Here is a 24077-nt window from a genome sequence, read left to right as displayed (position 1 = left end):
CACAGTGGCAAAAGCTGAACTATTTTGAAACTTGACCGCCGCACATGTGTAAGAACAGCTGACGGCCCATAGCCGTAAACTCAAGCGGCTTTCAACATAGATTTAGACGCGATATAAGAATACAAAGAGTTAACCAGATACAGTACAAGCCACATGGAGTGGTTACAAGTAACAAAACACAATTAAATACATAATTTGCAAGTTAGAGAAAACAAGGAGGCACCATTTTAATCACACTTACTTACACTTGTGAAATGGAGGAAGAAACTGATCCATGAACTGTGTACTGTAACGTTCGTGTCAAGCCCTGATAAAGTCCCATATAGTCTTTTCTGATCCTTCCTTTAACAAATAGGCAATGAATCCCCCATTGTAAGCATGTAGATTGCAAAAGCACTCTTCAGAAAAATGAGGGGAACACAGCACAAGGCTGGGCCTATAATGATGAGGTATTATTGAAAAAATAAACTTCAACCACTGACTCTTCGCAGCCTCATCTTTGGGTGGGGAAAATAACCCTAACTTTCCTTTACACTTCATAGCACAGCATCTTCACAACATGATTCAACTGGGATCTGCTACAGTGTTTGTCTTCTACTTCTTTCTACAGGGTTTGTGGCTAGGGGTTTCAATTTTCCCTGGTCTGCGCGTGCAACAAATGAGTGGGACTTGAGTTTGTATCAATGTCACGCCAATACAGCTAAAGACTCGTTACTGTAAAATCTGGGTTCACTACAGAAAGGCACAGGATCGCAGGATTATCAAAACACGTAGATTTATTAACAATTACTTACATGGATGAACACAGGAAGAACATGGAGTGAAAGCAGACATCAACAGAGAGAATACCAGACAAGGACTGAATGACACTAAGGGGTATAAACACATAGTAACATGATGATAATAATTACACACAGGGGATGAACACAGGTGAAGGTGATGAACATAATGACATGGCGAGAACTAAAACAAAGGAGCACATGGGGATGGTCATATAACGAAAACAAACACACAAGAGAGACAGGATGTAACAGTTACCCCCACGATTCATTTGAACCACTCTAAATGGTTCAAATGAATCAATTCAATTCACCTTTATTTGTATAGCGCTTTTACAATGAAGATTGTGTCAAAGCAGCTTCACATAGAAGATCATAGTAAATTGGTACAGTGTAGTTCAGTTTTCAGTGTTTAAATTCAGTTCAGTTTAGCTCAGTTCAGTGTGGTTTAATAATCACTACTGAGAGTCCAAGCACTGAAGAGCAATCCATCGATGCGCAGCTCTACAGATCCCGAACCATGCAAGCCAGTGGCAACAGTGGCGAGGAAAAAACTTCACCAATTGGCGAAAGTGAAGAATTTAAAAAAAGAAAAAACGTGGGGGTAAACACGGTGCACTTTCAGATTTAAGCTGGATATTTCACTTCATTTAGAGCTGTGTTACACACTGCATGGAAGGTCATTTTCAAAAACCCATAATAGGGGCTCTTCAAGATTTTTATGATAAGTGAGAGAGTTTCATGCCCCTGAGATCATGGTGTACACAACAGTCTCTGAACTTGCTGCATCACAAACACCACAATTTTACAATTTATGAAAAATGAATCACTTTCTGGACATCTGAAATTAGACATGGATATATAAATATATTGTGATTATGATTTTCGAAACTATTTCATCGCTTTGTAAACATTCATTATTACTATTTGTTGAGTTTCCCCAGTTTGATAGAGCGACTGGACCCAGAAGCCAATTCGTGTGACGTCACTCTTAACGAGCGGATATAATAAAAATAGGAAACATCCATTGGGGTCACCCTGACCCCATGGGCCGATTAAAGGTTGAGGTCACGCCACCTTTCAAACCTTCAAGTGCACCATGGATTCCACATTAGAGACGCAATGAAAGAGATCAGCTCCACATACTGTGAACCTACAACAACAGTCAGACATGCCAAAGCCCAACATTATAGGAATATAATGATAAGAAACTCGTTTGGAAATAATAGCATAGTAACATAGTATAGTAAACGTTTACAAGTCAAAGTAAACTTGGAAATCACTACTTTCCTTTTTTTATTTCCATACTCCCTCAACTTTTTACTGATTTGGGGTTGTACATACGTTGATAGAAGCTCTAAAACAACAAAAGTGAAATGTAAATGAAATATACTGTATGTACACTTAAAATCATGATTGTACACAAAATCAAATATGTTGATTGCGATTCAATAAAAAAGTACAGTCTGTTTGAATTCTCTCACAGAAAAGCATGAGCATTGATCAGTACTGTGTGTATGTGTGTGTGTTCACTTGCAGGTCAGCAGCAGTCGACAGAAGCAGAGTGATGCGAATCCAGTAGTGCTCAACCCATGGAGGCACAGAGTGAAAAGAGACTGGATCATCCCACCAATCAGAGTACTAGAAAACAGCAAGCAGCTCCCTGAAGATCTGGTTCAGGTGAATAATCAGACCACCAATAGCTGCTCACTGAAGATCTGAAGTTCACTTGATTATACTTAGACTTTTCATAGTTTTATTCCTGTATTAATTTTTCATCCAAAATTTCTGAGGATGCCTACACTGCAGATTACATAGAAAGAATTCAGATCAATTGGGACACTTTTTGCCACTGAGAAGACCAAGGAACAATGTCCAAATTGTCCTGAATTCACCCTAAGTCACATTGACAGCTTGTAGTTTATTCTGTATATTCCCAGCTTCCAGATATGGATCTTGGATTGGATATTTGCAAGTTGACATACCACAATAGTTCCATAAACCGTACTTAACCTTTACTCATCCTTAGTTGCTAGCACGAGTTTGTTTCTTCTGATCAGCACATAAGAGAAGATATTTTGAAGAATGTTTAACAGTTGATGTTATCCAATGACTTACACTTGTAGGGGATTAACCTACGTTGAAAGATCGATCAGGGATTTATTAGCTCATTTCAAGGAATCGGATCTTGAAGATTTGAATCACTTGATTCGACTTGAGTCAGACTGAACCAGATTAAAAGCTTCACACTTTATCTACCATTTGTCCAGCAAATAGAGGACACCCTATTTTATCAATCTATTTATCAAAGAAAATGTGTGATTATTACGAGATGTTAAATCATTGTTATGAGAAAGTATGTTCTCATTGTGCCGAGAAAACAAGTCATTATTATGAGAAAATGTGTCATTATTTTAAGATATTAAGTCAATGGCGGAAATGGGCCTCCATAGCTGTATGATGTAATCAGGTTTGTAATTGATTCATGCTGGTTTCAACAATGAAATTAACAATTTATATATGGATTTAAAACATGGTTATGTATAAATGCAAAAGTCTTGTTTAAAACATTCAGTACCAGCATGTAAAGCTTTTGAAAAAACACAAGAGCACATGGAATGTTTTTAACATGTAAATTGTAGAAGACGGTGTAAATCAAAGCCGACCACATCAAATCAAACCACATCATTACCATAAGTAAGTGGCTGACTGAGGGAAAAACTCATAAAACATTAAAATAAAAATATGACAGAGTATGACTTGTATTAGATTAGCAAGGCCTTTACATGGCAAATATCTGTTAAAACATCAGACATGTTTACCATATGGCTTTAACATTTTCCATGTGCACCTCTTGCAGATTAAATCAGACAAGATTTTCACCGGTGAGGTGATCTACATGCTGGAGGGTCCTGGTGTTGATCAAGACCCCAAAGGCCTCTTTGAAATTGATGATAAAACAGGATGGATCAAGAGCAAAGTGCCGCTGGACAGAGAAAAGCACAAGAGTTTTAAAGTAAGCATGTTTAGGTCAAGTACAGAAAGACATTGAAGTGAAAATAGTCAAATATGTCTGTATTTTACAAGAAATCACATAGAATAATATCCATCATTTGCTACTCATTTTACCTCACAAGTCTTCTTTGTATCGATGTTGGTTTTACAGTTTAAATGCTATTTACATTAGATTCCAGATTTACAGATGAAGTCAGAATTATTATCCCTACTGAATTATCAGCCCTCCTGTATATTTTTCCCCAATTTCTGTTTAACAGAGAGAAGATGTTTTTAACACATTTTGAAACATACTAATTTTAATAACTCATTTCTAATAACTGAATTGTTTTATCTTTGCCACGATGACAGTAAATAATATTTTACTAGACATTTTTCAAGATACTAGTATTCAGCTTAAAGAGCAATTTAAAGACTAGATTAATTAAGCAAGTTATGGGATTTTGGCAAGTCATTGTATAACAGTGGTTTGTTCTGTAGACTATTAAAAATATATATATTGTTTAAGAGGAATAATAATATTAACCTTAATATTGTTTTAATCCCTTGAAACATTTTGAAAACATGGCCCTACAGTATATACATTTCTGGAGATCGCAAATTATGTAACCAGAAATACGTATGGCTGCATTTCGTCATTAAAGGGAACATAGTTTACCTCTTTTTTATGATTTAATATTAATATTATGGTTCTTCTAAGTGTGCCAGTTTAGGTTCAGTTCAAAACACAATTCAGATTTTTTTATTATAATGTGTTAAAAAGTGTCATGTTGGGGGCGTGTCCACAGTTCGCTGATTTATGGGTGTGTTGCTTTACATGTAAATTAGTTTCGGCTTCCCGCCACCGTAGCAAGGGGGCGGGGCCATGAGCTCACCCGCTCTGCGTTTGCAACAGATAGGCAGACGGAGAAGGCGAGAGAGAGGATCACCATTCAGTCGTACATGTACGACTCTGACACAGACCAAGCAGAGAGTACAAAATCATTTGTGTCTTTGTACAGTTTTACAGCCAACTGTGTGCTGGTTTCAAGTGCCGAGCTTGTACACAGAAACTAATAACCACGCACACTGAATTAACTTTGACTGAGGCATCGGATGCGCCGCTTGAAGCCGCAACACGGCACACCAGACACTCTCTGTAGCGCGGCAGAAACATGTGTCCCGAATCGTCGCGCCACGCATTTTTGAATTCTAAACATAGGTTTCTGCAGCGGTCCGCAGCGCCCAGCCGTCGACTTGAGTGTACCCTGATAGAAACCTATGTTTAGGATTCTAAAACGCATGCTAATTAAGATCACAGGGAGCTTCTGTGATCGCGAGAAATGCAAACGGCTGAAGTATAAGGTAGACTCAATGAGAAGTACACATGTTTGCAAACCTACCTTAAGATACAACCAATAATTCCGATTAGAGTGATAATGTGGAGAATATTGCTCTTGTGTTGAGCCCAATGAGCCCTACATCTAAAAATAGAGCTAGGGTGTTCCTTTAGTGATATTGCTTCGACTCACGCTGAAAATGGCGGACATGAATCAACAAACTGAGGATATGATGACGCGCCTGTCAATCAATTTTGGTGGGTGGGGGGACCGCACTCCTACGTCAGGTAGCGGTCGGTTTGAAAACCGCTCCAATTGGTCCACCGTTTTTTATGTTGTTAAATTGAAAAAAAAGCACTGGGTGTGCTTATATCACCCCAATATGACAGTCTATACACCATACATGCACATATGTCTGTCCAAACAGCTTGAGAAGTAGATTTTTTACCATAGGTGCCCTTTAAAACGAACGCTACGGGCAGTATGACACCGTGTCATTTCACGCTTACCATCTGACTGCCTACCTCCGTGTAAACGGCTTTTCCACTGTTACCCAATTGTCTAGATTACTTTTCTAGATTTTATAGATTCCTTTGTGCGAGAAGAGCAGGCACAAATGGCACTCGCAAGAGAAATTTGAGATCTGAAAAAGCATACACAGCGGCCTCTGGTGAATTCGCTAAAACAAAAGCTGCAAAAAACGTAGCTCCTGGGACTCTCCAGAAATGTATATAGGGGGCATGTATTCAGAATGAGCCCAAATTTTATAATTTTGACTTCAACTGTACAATGGACTTCAAGAGACTGAATCAAGAAGTATTTGTGAATAACTCAAATGTGTAATATCTGCAGCTCAAGGCCTTTGCACTTTCCCCAAGTGGAGAGAGACTGGAAAGTCCCACCACTATCGAGATCTACGTTCTAGATCAGAACGACAACAGGCCCGAGTTTACTCAAAAAGAGTTCATTGGAACCATTCCTGAATTCTCTGTTCCAGGTAAGATAATCAGAAACTTACAATATTGCAAATTAATAAATTATCAAATTATGAAAAGGGTAACACTTTAGTTTAGGTCACAATTCATGACAATAACTACTAGCTTATTGTCTGCCTATTATTAAGATTGTAACTGTTCATTAGTAGTTATAAAGTATGTATATTTTTGCAAAACATACTGTGATATGTTGAAGCTTAGAAATCATCTCAGCATTTTTATTAATCAAGGTTGTGTGTTGGTGTGTGATCAGGAACATCAGTGATGCAGGTGACCGCGGTGGACTCTGATGATCCTCTGACTGATAACGCCGCTCTAAGTTACTCCATCACCTGGCAGGAGTGTGACCCTCCACGAGGCATCAACAAAACCATGTTTGGCATCAACAACAAAACCGGAGTCATCTACATACGAGACGTGGGACTAGACAGAGATGTAGGTTATTTTAGCGCAGAGCACAATATTGATTTCAAAGGCTTAGGTGTGACGGCGGTTACATGCGCTGGTGTGTTGTCAGGTGGTGCAGTCCTTCAGGCTGACTCTGCAGGTGGCTGACATGTCTGGAATGGGCTTAACCTCTAGCAGCCGCGCCATCATTCACATCTCTGACATTAACAACCACGCTCCCAAATTCCAGCCTACTACGGTATGTAACATCAAAAACCAATTGAAAACATGCACAATCTGAAGTGTTCATTTGGTCGTTGTTGTTGTTTTTTGAGCTCTTGTTTTTATTTTGTGTCTGCAGTACAACATGTATGCAATGGAGAACAAGCAGATTGCGGAGGTTGGCAGGGTCAATGCGACAGATAAGGACCAGAGAGGTGGAGATAACTGGAGGATTAAGTATACCATTGTAAATCCTTCAGGACACTTTGCTATCCGCACAGACCCCGTCTCTAATCAAGGCATCATTTCTGTAATTAAGGTGAGATTAATGAGAATGTAGGACTATGATTGGATTATAGACAGCAGACAAGGTACAAAACAAAACCAATGAACTTTCTTCAAATTAGGTGGCCTTAAGTAATAATGTACTTGCATACAAAATACTGTGTTTATAATGTATTGCAGAGCACTTTTGGTCCTCTTGAGGTGGGATATGGGTAGGGCTAGGGACAGGTTTGGTGGTATGGATAGGTTTAAGGGTGGGTTAAGGTGTAAGGGATGGTCAGCTCAGCTGAGCAAAATTACAAAAGTAATTAATGCAGTTATTTAACCAATCATACACTCTTGGGGGGGCTGCTGGGGGTACCAGTAACAGCTCTTGTACCTTTATTTATGAGAGTGTAAGTACAATGCAATGCATTTACACAATAAGTACACAACATGTATTTACACAATAAGTGCATTGTAACAAATGATTAATTTCAGTGTAAGTACATATTATTTAGGGAAAGAAAGCATCCAGAAAGTATTCATAGCGCTTCACTTTTTCCACATTTTTTATGTTACAGCCTTATTCCAAAATGGATTAAATTCATTCATTTCCTCAGAATTCTACACACAGTACCCCATAATGACAATGTGAAAAATTATTTTTTAAATTGTTGCAAATTTATTAAAAATGAAAAACCTGAAAAATCACATGTACATAAGTATTCACAGCCTTCACCATGAAGCTCTAAATTGAGCTCAGGTACATTCTGTTTCCACTGATCATTCTTGAGATGTTTCAGCAGCTTAACTGGAGTTCACCTGTGGTAAATTCAGTTGATTAGACATGATTTGAAAAGGCACATACCTGTCTATATAAGGTCCCAGGATTGATAGTGCATGTCAAAGCACAAACCAAGCATGAAGACAAAGAAATTGTCTGTAGACTTCCGAGACAGGATTGTCTCGAGGCACAAAGCTGGGGGAGGTTACAGAAACATTTCTGCTGCTCTGAAAGTTCCAATGAGCACAGTGGCCTCCATCATCCATAAATAGAAGATGTTTGGAACCACCAGGATTCTTTCTAGAGCTGGCCGGCCATCTAAGCTGAGTGATCAGGGGAGAAGGGCCTTAGTCAGGGGGGTGATCAATAACCCGATGGTCACTCTGTCTGAGCTCCAGCCTTCTTCTGTGGAGAGAGGAGAACCTTACAGAAGGACAACCATCTGTGCAGCAATCCACCAATTAGGCTTGTTAGGTAGAGCGGCCAGACGGAAGCCACTACCCACCTGGAATTTGCCAAAAGGCATCTGAAGGACTCTCAGACCATAAGACAAAACATTCTCTGGTCTGATAAGACTAAAATTGAACTCTTTGGAGTGAATGCCAGGCGTTACGTTTGGAGAAAACCAGGCACAGCTCATTATCAGAATACCTGCTAATACCTGCTTCAGAATGCTCTTGACCTCAGACTGGGGCGACAGTTCATCTTCCAGCAGGACAATGTACGAAAGTACACCGCCCAAATTTGTCCTTGAGTGGCCCAGCCAGAGCCCAGACCTAAATCATATTGAACATCTCTGGAGAGATCTAAAAATGGCTGTATACCGTCGCTTTCCATCCAACCTGATGCTTTCCGGATGCACTGTAAAGTGGGACCAAACCGAATACTGGACAGTGTTATTTTGTACTGAAGTCTTCAGTTGAATCAGAGTCTTTTATGTGAAATATCTAAATAAAGTGTTAGTTTAACCAAAAATGAAAATGATGTTATTAATTACACACCCAGATGTCGTTGCAAACCCCTGGGATCTTTGTTCGTCTTTGCAACACAAATTAAGATATTTTAGGTAAAATCTGAGAGCTCCCGCATCCTCCATATACATCAAGGTTCAAAAGTCTAGAAAAATACCAAAAACATCCTCATAAAATATGCCCTTAGTGGTTCAATCAGAAATAGAACAAAACACAGGCATATCCAAGGTAATATGTCACTTACTCACTTTCCTTCAGCTTATTCCCTGCTTTATCAGGGGTCACCAAAGTGGAATAAACTGTCAGTTACTCTGGCATATGTTTTACACAGTGGATACTCTTCCTGCTGCAACACAAACACAATCTCCTATTCACACACTATGGCCAATTTAGTTTATACAACTCACCCACACCGCATGCCTTTGGATTGTGAGGGAAACCGGATCAGCCGAAGGAAACTTGAACCAATGACCTTCTTGCTGTGAGGCAACCGTGCTAACAACTTAGCCACATTTCATCCATTTTTCTACAACAATTTATAATTTTTTTGCAAAAAATGTAGAAATGCAGAATGATAGCAGTGAAAGTCTTCTGTTCACGAAAATAAATCAAATATATGACATCTAAAAGCTTCTTCAATCTTCACTTTTCTTTTCATAGCAATTTTATTAATGAAAAATTTTCTATTTCTTTAGATAAAACATTTTTTTACTACTATATACTGTATATGTATGCAACCTAAAGACTGATTTATACTTCTGTGTCAAGCGCACGCCTATGGTCTGGTGAAGCCTTCGCACGGTCATATAGGCCTCGCTGTGACTGACGCCAATGCTGATGCCCACCTCTCAAAAAATTTAACTACAAGTCACAACGATGAATAGCACAAGGTCTGTGATTGGTCGGCTTGGTAGATGGATTAAAGTTGTTGCACGTACGCCGGTTCCCTTCTCTGAATGAGCGAGTTTTATCTACTTGTATGAGAAGGTATCAGTCAGATAAAACAAAACACCCGTGAAGAAATTTGATACAGCTGAACACAACAACCTACTGCCAGCTAGTGCTTCAGAAGTGGTATTGCAGAGCAACACAACCAGCATGCAGAAGTATAAATGCGCATGCCTAGGTGCAAGACAAACCCCGTGGGTCAAGGTGATCACTCCACACAAAAGTATAAACCACCCTTAAGGGACATTATTAGGCCATAAATCAACATTTCAGGATCGGACGTTCCATTTGAGTTTTTTACACTTCCTTTTTCCCAATTTAAGAAAAGTATGTTTATTCATTCATTATTTATTCATTACATGCTACTTTTCTAAATACAAATTCTCTGCTCTTTTTTTATTTCCAGTCACTAGACTATGAATCCCAAGCAGAGTACAAGCTCATTGTAAAAGCGGAGAATGAAGTCAAACTTAAATCCCCTTACGAGCAAGTACACAGTGCTACAGTCACCATCAGAGTGATAAATGAAAACGAGGCTCCGATCTTCTATAAAAACCCCATTAAAGTCACTGTTCCTGAGTCTGTTGTTCCCGGCACGGTCCTGGTCTCTGATATCGCTCATGATCCAGACAATGCCAACCTAAGGTGAGGCGCATTTCATGAAGCCATAAAGGAAATGTTAATCTTTGTGTATCCTTGTGAAGAAAAACATACAATCCTAACATACATCAAATGTTGTGTGTTTTTGTTCAGGTTTGAAATCATTCAGGATCCTGATGAGTGGCTTGCTATTGATCATTCAACTGGACAAATCATGGCCAAAAAAACTTTCAAAATACGGTCTCCCTATGTCAAGAACAACATATATTCTGCTGTTGTGAAAGTCACAGATCAAGGTAAGCAACTCGGACCTGAAAACCAAAATGATCTAAGCTAAATAAAACAACTGACAGATTACTCTGTCACAAAATAATCAGTGTGGCTTTGTTTGGATTGAAATAGTGATCAGTCATCTCTCCCCAGATGCTGATGGCATCTCTGCAACAGCTACCCTGGAGGTCAATCTGTGGGAAACCAATGATTATCCACCGTTGCTGATACCCCAGAGTGGGACTGTGTGCAGTAACTGGGACCGAGATAAACTGGGCCTGCTGCTTAGTGCCTTGGATGAAGACATGTCCCCGCAAGCTGACCCGTTTTCTTTTGGCATTGCTGATCAAAATATTGCTGCCAACTGGACTATCATAACTCTTAATGGTAAAACATTTAAACCACAAACAAATTATATGTATAACTCTGGCTCTGGTGTACCCCCAATGGTACTGCTTTATGGACCTCTCACTTGTCCAACACACCCATTTCAGGGGCCTCATGTACGAAGACTTGCGTGGAATTCATACTAAAACATTGCGTACGGACAAAGCTGTAAATGTGCGTAAGCAGTAAAAATTTGCATATTCTCTTTGTACATTCGAATTTACGTAAAACTGAGCGCACGTGCACGAGCGCAAAACCCCTACCTGCCTCCTCCTCCTAATAAATATGGTAATGACTCTAGTTTGGCAAAACCAAATGAAAAAGCAATGGCAAAAGCAAACAAAAAGAGTAACTTTGAACAGAATGTAAATTGGAGGTGCTCCTTTCGGTGGTAGACCAAAGATAAACTGTGTTATTTGCAAGTTTGTCCTCCAGAATTAATCACAAAAGAAAAAAATAGAGTGGGAGAGTTTAGCTGACGCGGTTAACGCAGTGGGTCTGAACATCGCACTGTGAAGGAATTAAAAAAGAAATAGTGCGATGTATGGGTGTAAAATTTTGTAGTGTCCCGTTTGATTGACAGACAAAATAACTAAAGAGAGTGCATTTCAGCAGCGTGAGTGGTGTAGCATGTAAAGTACATGGCAACATGTTTTGACACTATCAATCATGAACTCGGTTCGAATTTAGCATCTGATGAACTCAATGTTCTTTTTCCCCCATTACATATCAGATTTTTCCTACTCTTCATCAGGAGGAAGACAAGTAGGAATCATTAATAAGTGTGTGTATTGTGTTGCATTTGAGCATCACATATTTTTTGCACATTTATTGAATGGAAATGTTTCCGATTCACATTTGCAAATTCATCTTCAGATGGTATCTTTATAGCAATGTGCGTGCAGTCGATCGTTCCGATTACACTGGAAAAACCGGCGATCACTGCAAATTGCGCTTTAATGTTTGGCTGGTCTACTGCATGATATGGAAACCTTATATACCTGCTAGACATGCGGATGATCCCGTCCCATACAGCTGCCATTGCACGGCTCAAAGATACTTTGTAGTGTGCAATTTAACAGTTGCCTTTAGGAGTCACCAATGGAAATAAAACAAACACACAAAAGAAATGCACGTACGCCAGACATGAAGTTGGTGTGGACCAACGCACATTCTCACGTTCATTTCATCGTTGGTAAATCCAAACGTGAGCATGAAATCTGGCGTCCGCAAAGTTTTTGTGCGTACGTAGCGTTGATACATGAGGCCCCAGGTGTTTTCTAACAACTTGATGAGTAGATTCAAAAGTCTGACATAAAATGTGCAGAGCTTCCCCAAGACAAGGGTTGGAAATCACTGGCTTAGGCTAGTGTGAAAGTTCATGCTGAGGCTGATTTTTCTGGTAATATTGCTGGTGCCTCATCATAGTCAAGCTAGTTGATCAGCATGGACATTCTGGTTGAACTGGTTGATTGAGGAAGTCTTGATTGACCCTTTATCGGGAATAGTAACTGCCTGATTGAACCTTTGTATAAGTTATTATTAAAGGAAAATAGCTTAACCAAAGATATTGGTCAGAAAATAAACTCTTAAAGGTTCAAGTTAAAGGGTTAGAGTAGTCAAGAATCCAAGTGCAGATACAGACCGGGTTATGCTGTTTATAGACATGCTTGTCAAGTCAAGTTGAGCTTTATTGTTATTTCACTACATGTGAGGACATACAGTGGAACGAAATGTTGTGTCTCACAGGACCACATTGCTACATAAATAATCTTAAATGTAAACACAAAACTGGACGTAAGAGCAAATTTTAAAACCTATACATACTAACATATTAGAGTGACAATCTAAGTATAAGTATACTATAATAAGTTAACTATACACAACCTAAAAGAGACTATAGATTCTTTATGTAAAATAAAAACAGTGTTGTGAAAGATATTGTGCAAAAGAGGTGTTTAAGGTTGAAAATGTAAGTAGTGCAAGTAGTTATTTTTGGTACATTTATAAGTAAACAAAGTTTACCTTTTTGAGTCCTTCTGTAATGTGAACTGGACGCTGAGAAAGGCGGTGCAGATCCATATACAGGTTTCTTGAGAATGGTCAGGGCAAGCAGCAGTCACAATCAGGAGCAAACAGATGTACACTGAGAATAGAGAGTCGTGGTCGAATAACAGGCGATAGGTTACTACAGACAGGCAGCAGGCATTGTAAACAAACAAACAAAACTAATCAAAGATCGGTACATGGCAGGACAAGGAAAGGAAAACGCGCCATAATGTTACACGGATAAACAAGACTCAGCCACAATGTGTGCGTGTGTGCTGTCTTTATAGTCCTTGTAATCAGTCTTTGACAATCCTCTGCCTGTGTGAGTGTGGCTGATTTGTAGTCCGTTAGCTATCCGTGTGTATACCAGTGATCTGCACAGGCTGGATCGCTGGTGACCGTGACACCTTGTAAGATGGAGTGTAAGAAACGTGTTTGGTGGATGTAGAGTTTTGTTTCACACAGCCATACTCTGAACATGAGTAAACTCGGGTAAATTGGACATTGAGGGACAGAGCTAAGAACCATTGTTTTAGAGCAGGGGTCACTAAACTTGATCATGGAGCACCGATTTCCAGCAGATGTTAGCTCTAACTTGCCTTAACACACCTGCATGGCAGTTTCAAGTATTCCTAGTAATGCCGAGGTCACATTAGAGTTTGAGCTTGTGAAATTCTGTCGAATGATGCTGCGAATAGGGTTGGGATTAAACAAGACGATTAGAATTTCTTATATATTTATATAATACATTTCTGTACTGAGAGGTCATGATTTGATCTTAGATTGGTCTCACACAGTCACATGATGCAATTTTGCAGTTCACCAAGCTTGAACTTTCCAACATAGCGAACTACGAAACTCGCATGAGCTTGCATTTCTCGTCTGCCACATTTGCCTGCGTATGAATGGAAGTCTATGGGGAGAAAAGAGCAGTGTGACTGCGGCTGAAGACCTTGATTATCTTGTTCAGGTGTGTTTGAGTAAGGTTGGAAGTAAATTCTGCAGGACACCAGCCCTACAAGACAGAGTATGGGGACACCTGTCATAGAGCAGTGTCATTCTAAACAAAAGTGCTTAACTCTAGCTCCTTCTCAAATGGCACACTGCACACTATGCACTCATGCACTACGTACTTTTGCACTTACACACTCAACAGCATAGTATATGAATGTAGTGTTGTCCCAAATGGAACAATAATGTTTTTTTACTAAGCAGAAATTCAAACCGTTTCCCTGATGACATTTGACGGTGGTCAAATCAGTTAAATAAATGACCAAACTATCAAATAATACCTGCCATAAGTATAACCGCATTCACCACCTGGAGGCGCTATACTCAATCTCGTAGGAAAATTTTGCTTTCACCATCCAAAATAAATAAAGTTATCCAACATGTGATAGCTCCGCCCCTTCCACTACGTGAGCAAACCTTCGGTTGTTGAGTGTGTAAAGTGTCCATCATTCCACACTTAATTTTATCGGCTGTATGAGTGCATCATCCGGGTAATTAAAGTGCACTTATTATTTTTAGAGTTTTCAGTGTGAACGCACTACTTATACTCTTTATACTACAAAATGGCAAAGAATAGTGCATAAGTATGCGATTTGGGACACAGCTTCTGTCTACTTCGAAGGGCTCTTTGAAATGAAGGAATTTATTGATGGCAATGGTAGACAATTTGGGGCCCTATGATCCCTTGTGGAGGGAAGTTGTTTGGTATCACACACACTATTGCATTTGGAAGGCCTCATTCCTATGCCCTAATTTAGGGATGACCTTCTTCCTGGAGATCTACCTTCTAGCAGATTTGAGATGTAACATATATCAAACACACCTGCTTGTAATTATCAAGTGCTGTTCAGGTCCTAATTAATTGGTTCAGGTGTGTTTGATCAGGGTTGGAGCTGAACTCTTCTGGAAGGTAGATCTCCAGGAACAAGGTTAAGCACAACTGCCCTATTGCTTTAGAACATTGTTCTCAAACTCAATTCCTGGAGATTCTCTATTCAAAAGAGTCTCGAACACCTTGATTAGTTGGATCAGCTGTGCTTAATTAGGGTTGGAGCAAAACTGTGCAAACCTGCGGCCCTCCAGAAATCCAATTTGAGACTCATGATTTAGAAGCTGTCACTCCATAGGGTAAACCATATCGAAGGGATTAGGGCATGCGTCTCAACCTCAATTCCTGGAGAGCCACAACTCTGCACAGTTTTGCTCCATACCTAATCAAACACAGCTGATCCAACTAATCAAGGTGTTCAAGACTACTAGTCACTGTTAAGCAGGTGTGATTTAGAGGTGATTGGAGCTCAAATCTGCAGAGCTGCGGCCCTCCAGGAATTGAGTTTGAGACCCCTGGATAAGAGCATAAGGATGAGCTCCTCTGAATGGAATGCAATGTTTGGTTCTTGGAAAGTTAGGACCAGTCCTAATCAAACTCAACTGCTCATAATTCATAAATAATTAAAAAGACCTTAATAATCTTGTTCTTGTATGTTTGATATTGGTTGGAGCAAAGTTGTGTAGAGAAGTGGGCTACTATTCTTTAGTTCTTACCCTTATCAAAAGCACCCAAAGAACTTAATTAAGGTGTTCAGGGTGTTCACCATTGTTTAAAAAAGTGGGATGCCGCAGGAGTAACCTTCCAAGAACAGTAATGTCTACCTCTGCTTAAGAGATAGTTGATATTGCTTACTTTCTAAGACCTTTTGTTTTTCTTTTTACTTCTGTTAACAGAGACGCATGCAGTTCTCCAGCCTTTGGTAGACATAGAGAGAGGGGAATTCTCTATTCCTGTGGTTGTATCAGACTCAGGCTCCCCTTCCCTTTACTCCAGTGCTCTGGTCAACGTAACTGTATGTCCCTGTGACAGTTTTGGTGACTGCAAGAGCATCACAGCAGCCATCTTTGACTCCAAAATCGGAATTAGCTTCATTGCCCTTATGATTATAATAGGATGCATTGCTCTTCTGTTAGGTAAGTAAACAACAAATTCAATCAAATACACACTAATACCATTTACACAACATGCCGTTCATTTAAAATATCACAGAAGTCACAGATTGTGCTTGATTTTTACTATAATAAAACTAGCTTCTTTTCAGTTCTTCTTCTTCTCACTGTGGCTGTGAGGAGCTGCACAAGTCAGAACATTAAAAAAGGAGGAGGTCTGCTGGTCGGAGCATCTGACGACGACATCCGAGACAACGTCTTTCATTATGATGAGCAGGGAGGCGGAGAAGAAGATGAGGTAAGAGAATTGACACCACATTCATTAAAGCTATGGTGAAAAATGTTTGAGAAATGTATTTGCAACTATTCTGAGATTTTCAAACTGCATCGCTATTCTCACTCAATTAGCCGATGACCCTTTAGGCTAGTTTTTAACGACAAATAGTACTCTAGGCTAGTTTTTAACAGCCGATGACCCTCTAGGTTAGTTTTTAAGGGCAGAAGGTGCTGTAGGCTAGTTTTTAAACAGCAGATTGGGCTAGTTTTAACAGCTGATAGTGCTCTATGCTAGTTTTTAAACAGTAGATTGTGCTCTAGAATAGTTTTTAAACAGCTGATAGCCCTCTAGGCTAGTTTTTAAAGGCATAAGGCACTCTAGGCTAGTTTAAAACAGCTGGTGGTGCTCTAGGATTGTTTTCAACAGCTTAAAATGCTCTATGCAAGTTTTTAATAGCAGATAGCACTCTAAGCTAGCTTTTAACAGTCGATGGTGCTCTGGGGTAGTTTTAACAGCTGATGACACTCTAGGCTAGTTTTTAACAGCTTACAGTGCTCTATGCTAGTTTTTAACAGCAGATACTGCTCTAAACTAGCTTTTAACAGCCGATGACACACTAGGGTATGGTGCTCTATGCTAGTTTTTAACAGCCAAAGACCCTCTAGGCTTGTTTTTAAACAGCCGATGACCCTCTAGGCTAGTTTTAACAGCTTATGGAGCTCTAGACTAGTTTTTAAAGGCAGAAGGCACTTTAGGCTTGTTTTTAACAGCAGATTGTGCTCCATGCTAGTTTGTAACAGCTGATGGTGCTCTAGGCTAGTTTTTTACAGCAGATACTGCTCTAAGCTAGTTTTTAAAAGTTGATGACATGCTAGGCTATGGCACTCTATGCTAGTTTTTAACAGCTGATGACCCTCTAGACTAGTTTTTAACAGCAGATTATGCTTTAGGCTAGTTTTCAACAGCTGATGATGCTCTGGGCTAGTTTTTAACAGCAGATACTGCTCTAAGCTAGCTTTTAACCGCCGATGACAAACAAAAGTATAGAGCCTACATGGTGTGTGGTGAGGTCAAATGCAGCAGTATTCAGTTCATCATGTAACAAGCATTAAACATAGCTCCTGTCTGAGTCAAAGAGTTAAATTTGTCCTAGGGATTTCCTCTGGATGACACATGGATCCTTCTATAGCCTGATAAAGTTGACAGATGTATATGACCTTTTATCACACTAAATACATGCAAAAAAATTGTGTTTAACATGTTGAATGTCGGTTGGGTTCATATTTGCTTAGAGGTGAAATGGGTTGGAAATACCTAAAGCTGTTTCTGTTCAACAGGAGGCATTTAACATTGATTTTCTGAGGAGCCCCAGTGACATTCTCCCTGCCCCAGCTTCATTTTTCCCACAAGACTGTGGTTTGCCCAGAGGAAAACAACCTCAAAGGAAAGATGCGCCCCATTACCTGCCTTCTCCTACATATCCACGCAAACCCCCTGGAGACCCAACTGACATAGAAGATTTCATCAATGTTGTAAGCAAAGTTTTCTTAATAAGAATTCATGTTGCAGCTGTTGTTGTTGTAAGCATGTTAACATTAAATTTAATCAGGATAAAAAAAATTTCAATAAATAATATTTAAAGTGATGGAATGCTGAGATCATGCCAATCATAAACCAAACTATTTTACATACAGTACATAGTCCAGCAAATTTTTGTTATTTATCGTAACATTTTATCATTTATTGATTATCATTCCTTAGTGCTATTTTAACTGTGCTGGAATCTCTAAAAAAGTGAATGGCTAAAATCAGTAAGATAAACAGCTTTCGTAAATAGTTAACATCCTTTCACTTTCGTATTTGACATGAAACGCACATTTACCGGTACCGACATTCCGCCCTACTCATAATTATCTCTTCATATATTCATTCATCCATTCATTCATTTTCTACCGCTTTTCCTGGGCCGGGTCGCAGGGGCAGCAGTCTTAGGAGAGAACCCCAGACTTCCCTCTCCCCAGACACTTCCTCCAGCTCCTCCGGGGGGATCCCGAGGCGCTCCCAGGCCAGCTGAGAGACATAGTCCCTCCAGCGTGTCCTGGGTCTTCCCCGAGGCCTCCTCCCGGTGGGACATGCCCGGAACATCTCCCTAGGTAGGTGTCCAGGAGGCATCCGAAACAAATGCCCGAGCCACCTCAGCTGACTTCTCTCAATGTTGAGGAGCAGCAGCTCTTCTCCGAGCTCCTCCCGGGTGACAGATCTCCTCACCCTATCCATAAGAGTGCGCCCTACCACTCTGCGAAGGAAACTCATTTCGGCCTCTTGTATCCGAGATCTTGTCCTTTGTCCATAGGTGAAAGTAGGAACGTAGATTGATCGGTAAATCGAGAGCTTTGCTTTTCGGCTCAGCTTTTTTTTTACCACAACGGACCGGTACATCGACCGCATTACCGCTGCACCAGTCCACCAGTCAATCTCACGTTCCATCCTTCCCTCACTCGTGAACAAAACCCCATGATACTTGAACTCCTACACCTAAGGTAAGGACTTTCCTCCAACCTGGAGCTGGCAAGCCACCTTTTTCCGGTGGAGCACCATGGCCTCGAACTTGGAGGTGCTGATTCTCATCCCAGCCACTTCACACTCAGCAGCAAACTGCCCCAGTGAATTGTTACAATGTTGCTCTTTGTTCTTGATGCGGTTCGATTTCACATGGCAAAGTTTCTAAACTGACCAAAAGAGCTAAAACAAGTCATGTGAGAGTAAACGCACCCTTAGGATGCTTTCACACCTAGACTTTTGTTTCGGAACCTGTCTAGTTTCCCCAGTTAGCGTGGTTTGTTTGGCATATGTGAATCCAGCAATTGCGCTCGACTCTGCGTCAGAACAATTGGACGAGATCGCCTAAATGAGGTGGTCTCGGCTTGATTAAAATGAAACCAATATGATTTGACCAGGCTGCATCACAGTGTATTATGGATATGTTATAGGCATATCTATATGATGAGAGCTCCGCAGTGGCAAAGCAGCTGGAGTGGATGAGATTCACCCTGTGTATCTTAGGTCTCTGGATATTGTGGGGCTGTCTTCACTGACACGTCTCTACAGTATCGCATGGAGGTTGGGGACAGTACCTCTGGACTGGGCAGCTGGGGTGGTGGTTCCCATTTTTAAGAAGGGAGACCGGAGGGTGTGCTCCAATTATAGGGGGATTACACTCTTCAGCCACCTGGGAAAAGTCTATGCCAGGGTACTGGGGAGGAGGATCTGGCCGATGGTTGAACCAAGGATCCAGGAAGAACAATGCGGTTTTCGTTCAGGCCGTGGTACACTGGACCAGCTCTATACCCCCACCAGGGTGCTTGAGGGTTCATGGGAGTATGCCCAACCAGTCCACATGTGTTTTGTGGACTTGGAGAACGCATTTGACCGTGTCTCTCGTGGCATTCTATGAAGGGTGCTCTGGGAGTATGGGGTCAGAGGCTTTTTTGTACTTTTTTTAGTTTTACTTTTTTAAGGTGACGTTGTTACAGTGTAACTATTCATTTAACTACTGAATATTATTAATTATGTACATACTATATGGTTGTGGTTAGAATGTGGGTTAAGTTTAAGGTTAGTTACATGTAATTATGCATAATCATTGTAAATACTATAGTAAGTGCATGAAATATTCACTCAAAAAAATATTTTTATTCCTGGATGTATAAACTACTTATTTAAAATGAGCTGAATCAACTCAATTGTCTTATGTTCAATCCACTTAAATTTGTAAAAACACTTAAGTGAACTTAATTGATTTGTGTTGGGACAACATGAAGGAATTGTGTGGAGCTGTGGATTTTTACAGTGTTTGAAGAGTTCAGATGCACAAACCTCCAAAATTCTAAAAGAAGCCTTTTCCTCAGGTTCCTTTGTGTAGGATCAGTGGCTTCACTTTTGGGAAAGAATAGCTTCTTTTCATTGCTTTTAAAGTGAAATAACTGAACATAAACACATGAGGCTGATAAAAATGCAAATTTTAGAAGAAAATATCAGGTGGCACCTAGAGGATTTTGCATCTGAACTCTTCATTTGAGCTTGTTTTGTGCTTCCCTTCAACAGGGCCTGGACGCAGCTGACAATGACCCGAACGTCCCACCATACGACACAGCTCTGATTTATGACTATGAGGGTGATGGGTCAGTAGCAGGCAGCCTGAGCTCCATCGCTTCCACAGGCTCGGATGGAGACCAGGACTACGACTACCTCAATGACTGGGGCCCTCGCTTTAAAAAACTAGCCAACATGTACGACCCACGTTAGACGCAAGACTCGTTCAGATACTCTCCTGCTCGCATGTCCTTCAAATCTCAGGATGAGGAGAGCTTTTACATAATTGATATTATAGAAAACAGAAGGGCTTTCTCTGTTCCCTAGTGATACGGTTTTGCTAAAGGTCATCGGTGTCAAAAAAGAGAGACCACAAACATATTGTCTCTTTCCCTTTCCTTCACGGATCAGTGAACTGTTTCCACATGCTGATGTGACAGGTGCTTTCTGTGGGCCGTGAAAGCACCAACTGGGGGAAAGAAGTGTGTGTTAGTGAATACTAATTAGTTATGGTGCAAAAAGAGATGCCTTGTTTGTAAAAAAAAAAAAAAAAACGTGTCACGTTCTTGAGGGATTATTTTAGCTGATGACCAATACATGAGGGGTAAACGGAAAGCAAATTTCAGCAGAAATGATGTACTTATTCAGGCATACCCATGATTTTAAACCCATATGACTTTCTAGAATCCTTAAAACCGGTTTTATATTTTGCTCAATTTCAAAGCTGTTCTTCTTTATAACAAATTGTGAGAAGTATATATGATGCATCCAGAAGCATAGAGACAAGTTTGTTGTTGGAGACACCAAAGCACTTTGGAATTTTTAATTCAACACTAATAAGTGGAAACCTACAATTGTTGAATTAAATTTAAGAGTGATTTCTACATGATTTAACCCTTAAAATGTATCTATATACATCTATGGGACATAAATGAAACCACTTGGAAATACAAGGAGTAAAAGTATTATCATTTAGATCAGTGTTTCTCAACTATGTTCCTGGAGGACCACCAGCTCTCCATATTTACCATGTCACCTGATTCAGATCATCAGCTCATTAGCAGAGACTGAAAGACCTGTAATGGTGTAACAGACAAAGGAGACATCCAAAACCTGCAGTGCGGGTAGTCCTCCAGGAACGTGGTTGAGAAACACTGCAGAGTATCCAGTCGGCACCAATAGCCTAGTGGTTAAGTGCGCCGACATATAGCACCAAGTTCGGTTCCCAGCTCAAGGTCCTAAGCCAATCCTTCCCCTCTCTCTGCTTCCAATACTGTCCTATCACAATAAAAAATGAAACCCCCCCGTAAAAAATAATTATGAAGTATCCTGAAATGGCTAAAAGCATTTGACAAATGGTCATTTTATGATGTGAATGACAATGATTTTATTTTGAATCTTGAAGGCAATGCCATTGGGTCAAAACTCCATATACACTCAAGCCTTATGTCATTTCAAAAACAGTAAGCCTTTGTCCATGGGACATATGTAAACACACTTTTATTAAAATCTGTATGATTTCTGTCCTTCCCGAGAAAGACTGTTCACCCAAAATGCAAGCACTTGAGATTACAAACGAAACTATTAATAATAAAACAAATGTATAATAATAAATAGATCGATTTAAATTGAACAAAGGGCGACGCAGTGGCACAGTAGGTAGTGGTGTCGTCTCACAGCAAGAAGGTCGCTGATTTGAGCCTCAGCTGGGTCAGTTGGCGTTTCTGTGTGGAGTTTGCATGTTCTCCCTGTGTTCGCGTGGGTTTCTTCCGGGTGCTCCGGTTTCCCCATACACTCCAAAGACATGCGGTACAGGTGAATTGGGTAGGCTAAATTGTCAGTGGTGTATGTGTGTGAATGAGTGTGTATGGATGTTTCCCAGAGAAGGGCATCCGCTGCGTAAAACATGTGCTGGATAAGTTGGCGGTTCATTTCAAGGTGGCGACCCCTGATTAATAAAGGGACTAAGCCAAAAAAAGAAAATGAATGAATGAATAAATTTAACAATTTAACCTCCAAAATCTTCTCAAGATATAATAATAATAATAATAATAATAATAATAATAATATATTGATTTTGACTTTTTTTCACAGACGTCACTGATCACCAAACAATGTTCACAGCACTTAGATTAGGTCACATTAGCTCAACCTTACTTAACCTTTCCCTCGAGTCTAGTAATTTTTGTTAAAAAAAATAAAAATAAAATAAAAATAAAACCATACACGATTTGTTTGTATTTTCAAGCCTGATCTCACCAGAAAATTGTAAAAGTAATTATTTTATGTATTGTTTAAAATGTGGATAATTCATACAAATTCATATGGTTTTATTCATACAAAAAACAAACAAACATGTTTTTAAAAGTATGTGTGCCTCCAAACCCCACCCCTAAACCCAACCCTCACTGGGGAATGAGCAAATTATGCTAAAATACTCAAATGGGATCATACAAACTTATGAGAATTAACTACTTAATCAAAAAGCCTTGTGATTTACAGGAAACACAAGAATTAAAGCAAATAATGGCATATGTTTTGAACAATCAGTCATTTTAGGCCAAAAATTAATATTCCAAATAGGGCGCGCTAACAAATGAAGGTCATTTTGTGTCACGCCAACATGTCTGAAACTCCATAAGATCCAATGAAGTTTGTTCTCACACAACAAGCAGGTAGGATCAATTTATATTTGCTGAAACAGAAAAGATTAGATATTATTAAATGTATTTTGGGTGAACAGATTATCAATGGAGGGGCTGAAATGTAATCAATTTGACTAAATGTTTCTTTTATAGGCGACACGGTGGCTTAGTGGTTAGCACTGTCACCTCACAGCAAGAAGGTCGCTGGTGGTTCATTCCACTGTGGCAACCCCTGATGAATAAAGGGACTAAGCCAAAGGAAAATGAATGATGTATCTTATATATATATATATATATATATATATATATATATATATATATATATATATATATATATATATATATATATATATATATATATATACATATATACAATCGAACTCTTATAAATAATTAAACGCTAAATTCTTGTGTTTGTGCGTCTGCCACGTCCTTGCAAACAAGCAATAATAGACTAGATCAACTGTGGATGTGTCGCAGTCTAGTTTTGTGTTGATTTTTATTTGTCTTTTTGAAAACCTCTTCGATATGCTCTTGATGTGAGGAGAAGAACAGCTTGGAAATTCTGCTACTCATTTTCTAATGTGCTTTAATGGAAGAAAGTCACATTGCTTTTAACTAAAAACTCACTGATTGTTCAGGAATGTTTATATTTTATATTGTTTGATAAAATTACTGAAGTTTTGATCTTTTTTTATATATATAAATATATATATGACTAGTATATTGTGTAATATATTTGCTTGTACTTTTGCTTAAAATGCTATTTAACCTCAAAAGTAAACCCAAGACATTGAAGGAGCCTTAATCTTAGTATTAATTTTATATTCAGAATATTATCAGTATGCCAAATGAGTGGTGCTTATAAATGTATATACTGTATGTTTTGCCTTGCTCTGGAAGGTTTTTCATAATGCCTGTGATGATTGTGTTTCAATTTTGAACTTCATGGTTTCGTTTTTTAATATTTATTTCATATGAATTTGTGAAATGCTGCATTGTCTTTAGTTTTGAATAAAATATCAAAATGGTTGCACGGTGTAGCTTAATAGGAGATGGTGAATGAGTAGTATTTGTTTTGGCAGTTAAACAGAAGGCAAATTCTTTCTAAAAACACT

The 24077-nt window shown here is 39.4% G+C and overlaps 1 protein-coding gene across 1 annotated transcript in view; it reads left to right on the top strand.

The window, feature by feature from the left end:
• cdh15 (cadherin 15, type 1, M-cadherin (myotubule)) overlaps window positions 1-23231 on the top strand; it is a 46040-nt gene extending 22809 nt beyond the window's left edge. Inside the window, exons 2-14 of the mRNA XM_056462155.1 lie at window positions 2319-2459; window positions 3640-3795; window positions 5966-6110; window positions 6362-6543; window positions 6626-6754; window positions 6857-7036; window positions 10094-10332; window positions 10441-10583; window positions 10711-10944; window positions 15730-15969; window positions 16098-16243; window positions 17560-17754; window positions 20327-23231. Of these exons, the coding sequence (XP_056318130.1) occupies window positions 2319-2459; window positions 3640-3795; window positions 5966-6110; window positions 6362-6543; window positions 6626-6754; window positions 6857-7036; window positions 10094-10332; window positions 10441-10583; window positions 10711-10944; window positions 15730-15969; window positions 16098-16243; window positions 17560-17754; window positions 20327-20527 (2331 nt within the window). The 3' untranslated portion in view covers window positions 20528-23231. The remainder of the gene's footprint in view (window positions 1-2318; window positions 2460-3639; window positions 3796-5965; window positions 6111-6361; window positions 6544-6625; window positions 6755-6856; window positions 7037-10093; window positions 10333-10440; window positions 10584-10710; window positions 10945-15729; window positions 15970-16097; window positions 16244-17559; window positions 17755-20326) is intronic.
• Window positions 23232-24077: the final 846 nt, after the last annotated feature.

The sequence above is a fragment of the Danio aesculapii genome, chromosome 7 (genome assembly GCF_903798145.1).
Source record: "Danio aesculapii chromosome 7, fDanAes4.1, whole genome shotgun sequence".
Classification (NCBI taxonomy): domain Eukaryota; kingdom Metazoa; phylum Chordata; class Actinopteri; order Cypriniformes; family Danionidae; genus Danio; species Danio aesculapii.
The sequence above is the reverse complement of the archived record's forward strand: the minus strand, read 5'-3'. Positions and strand labels throughout refer to the sequence as shown.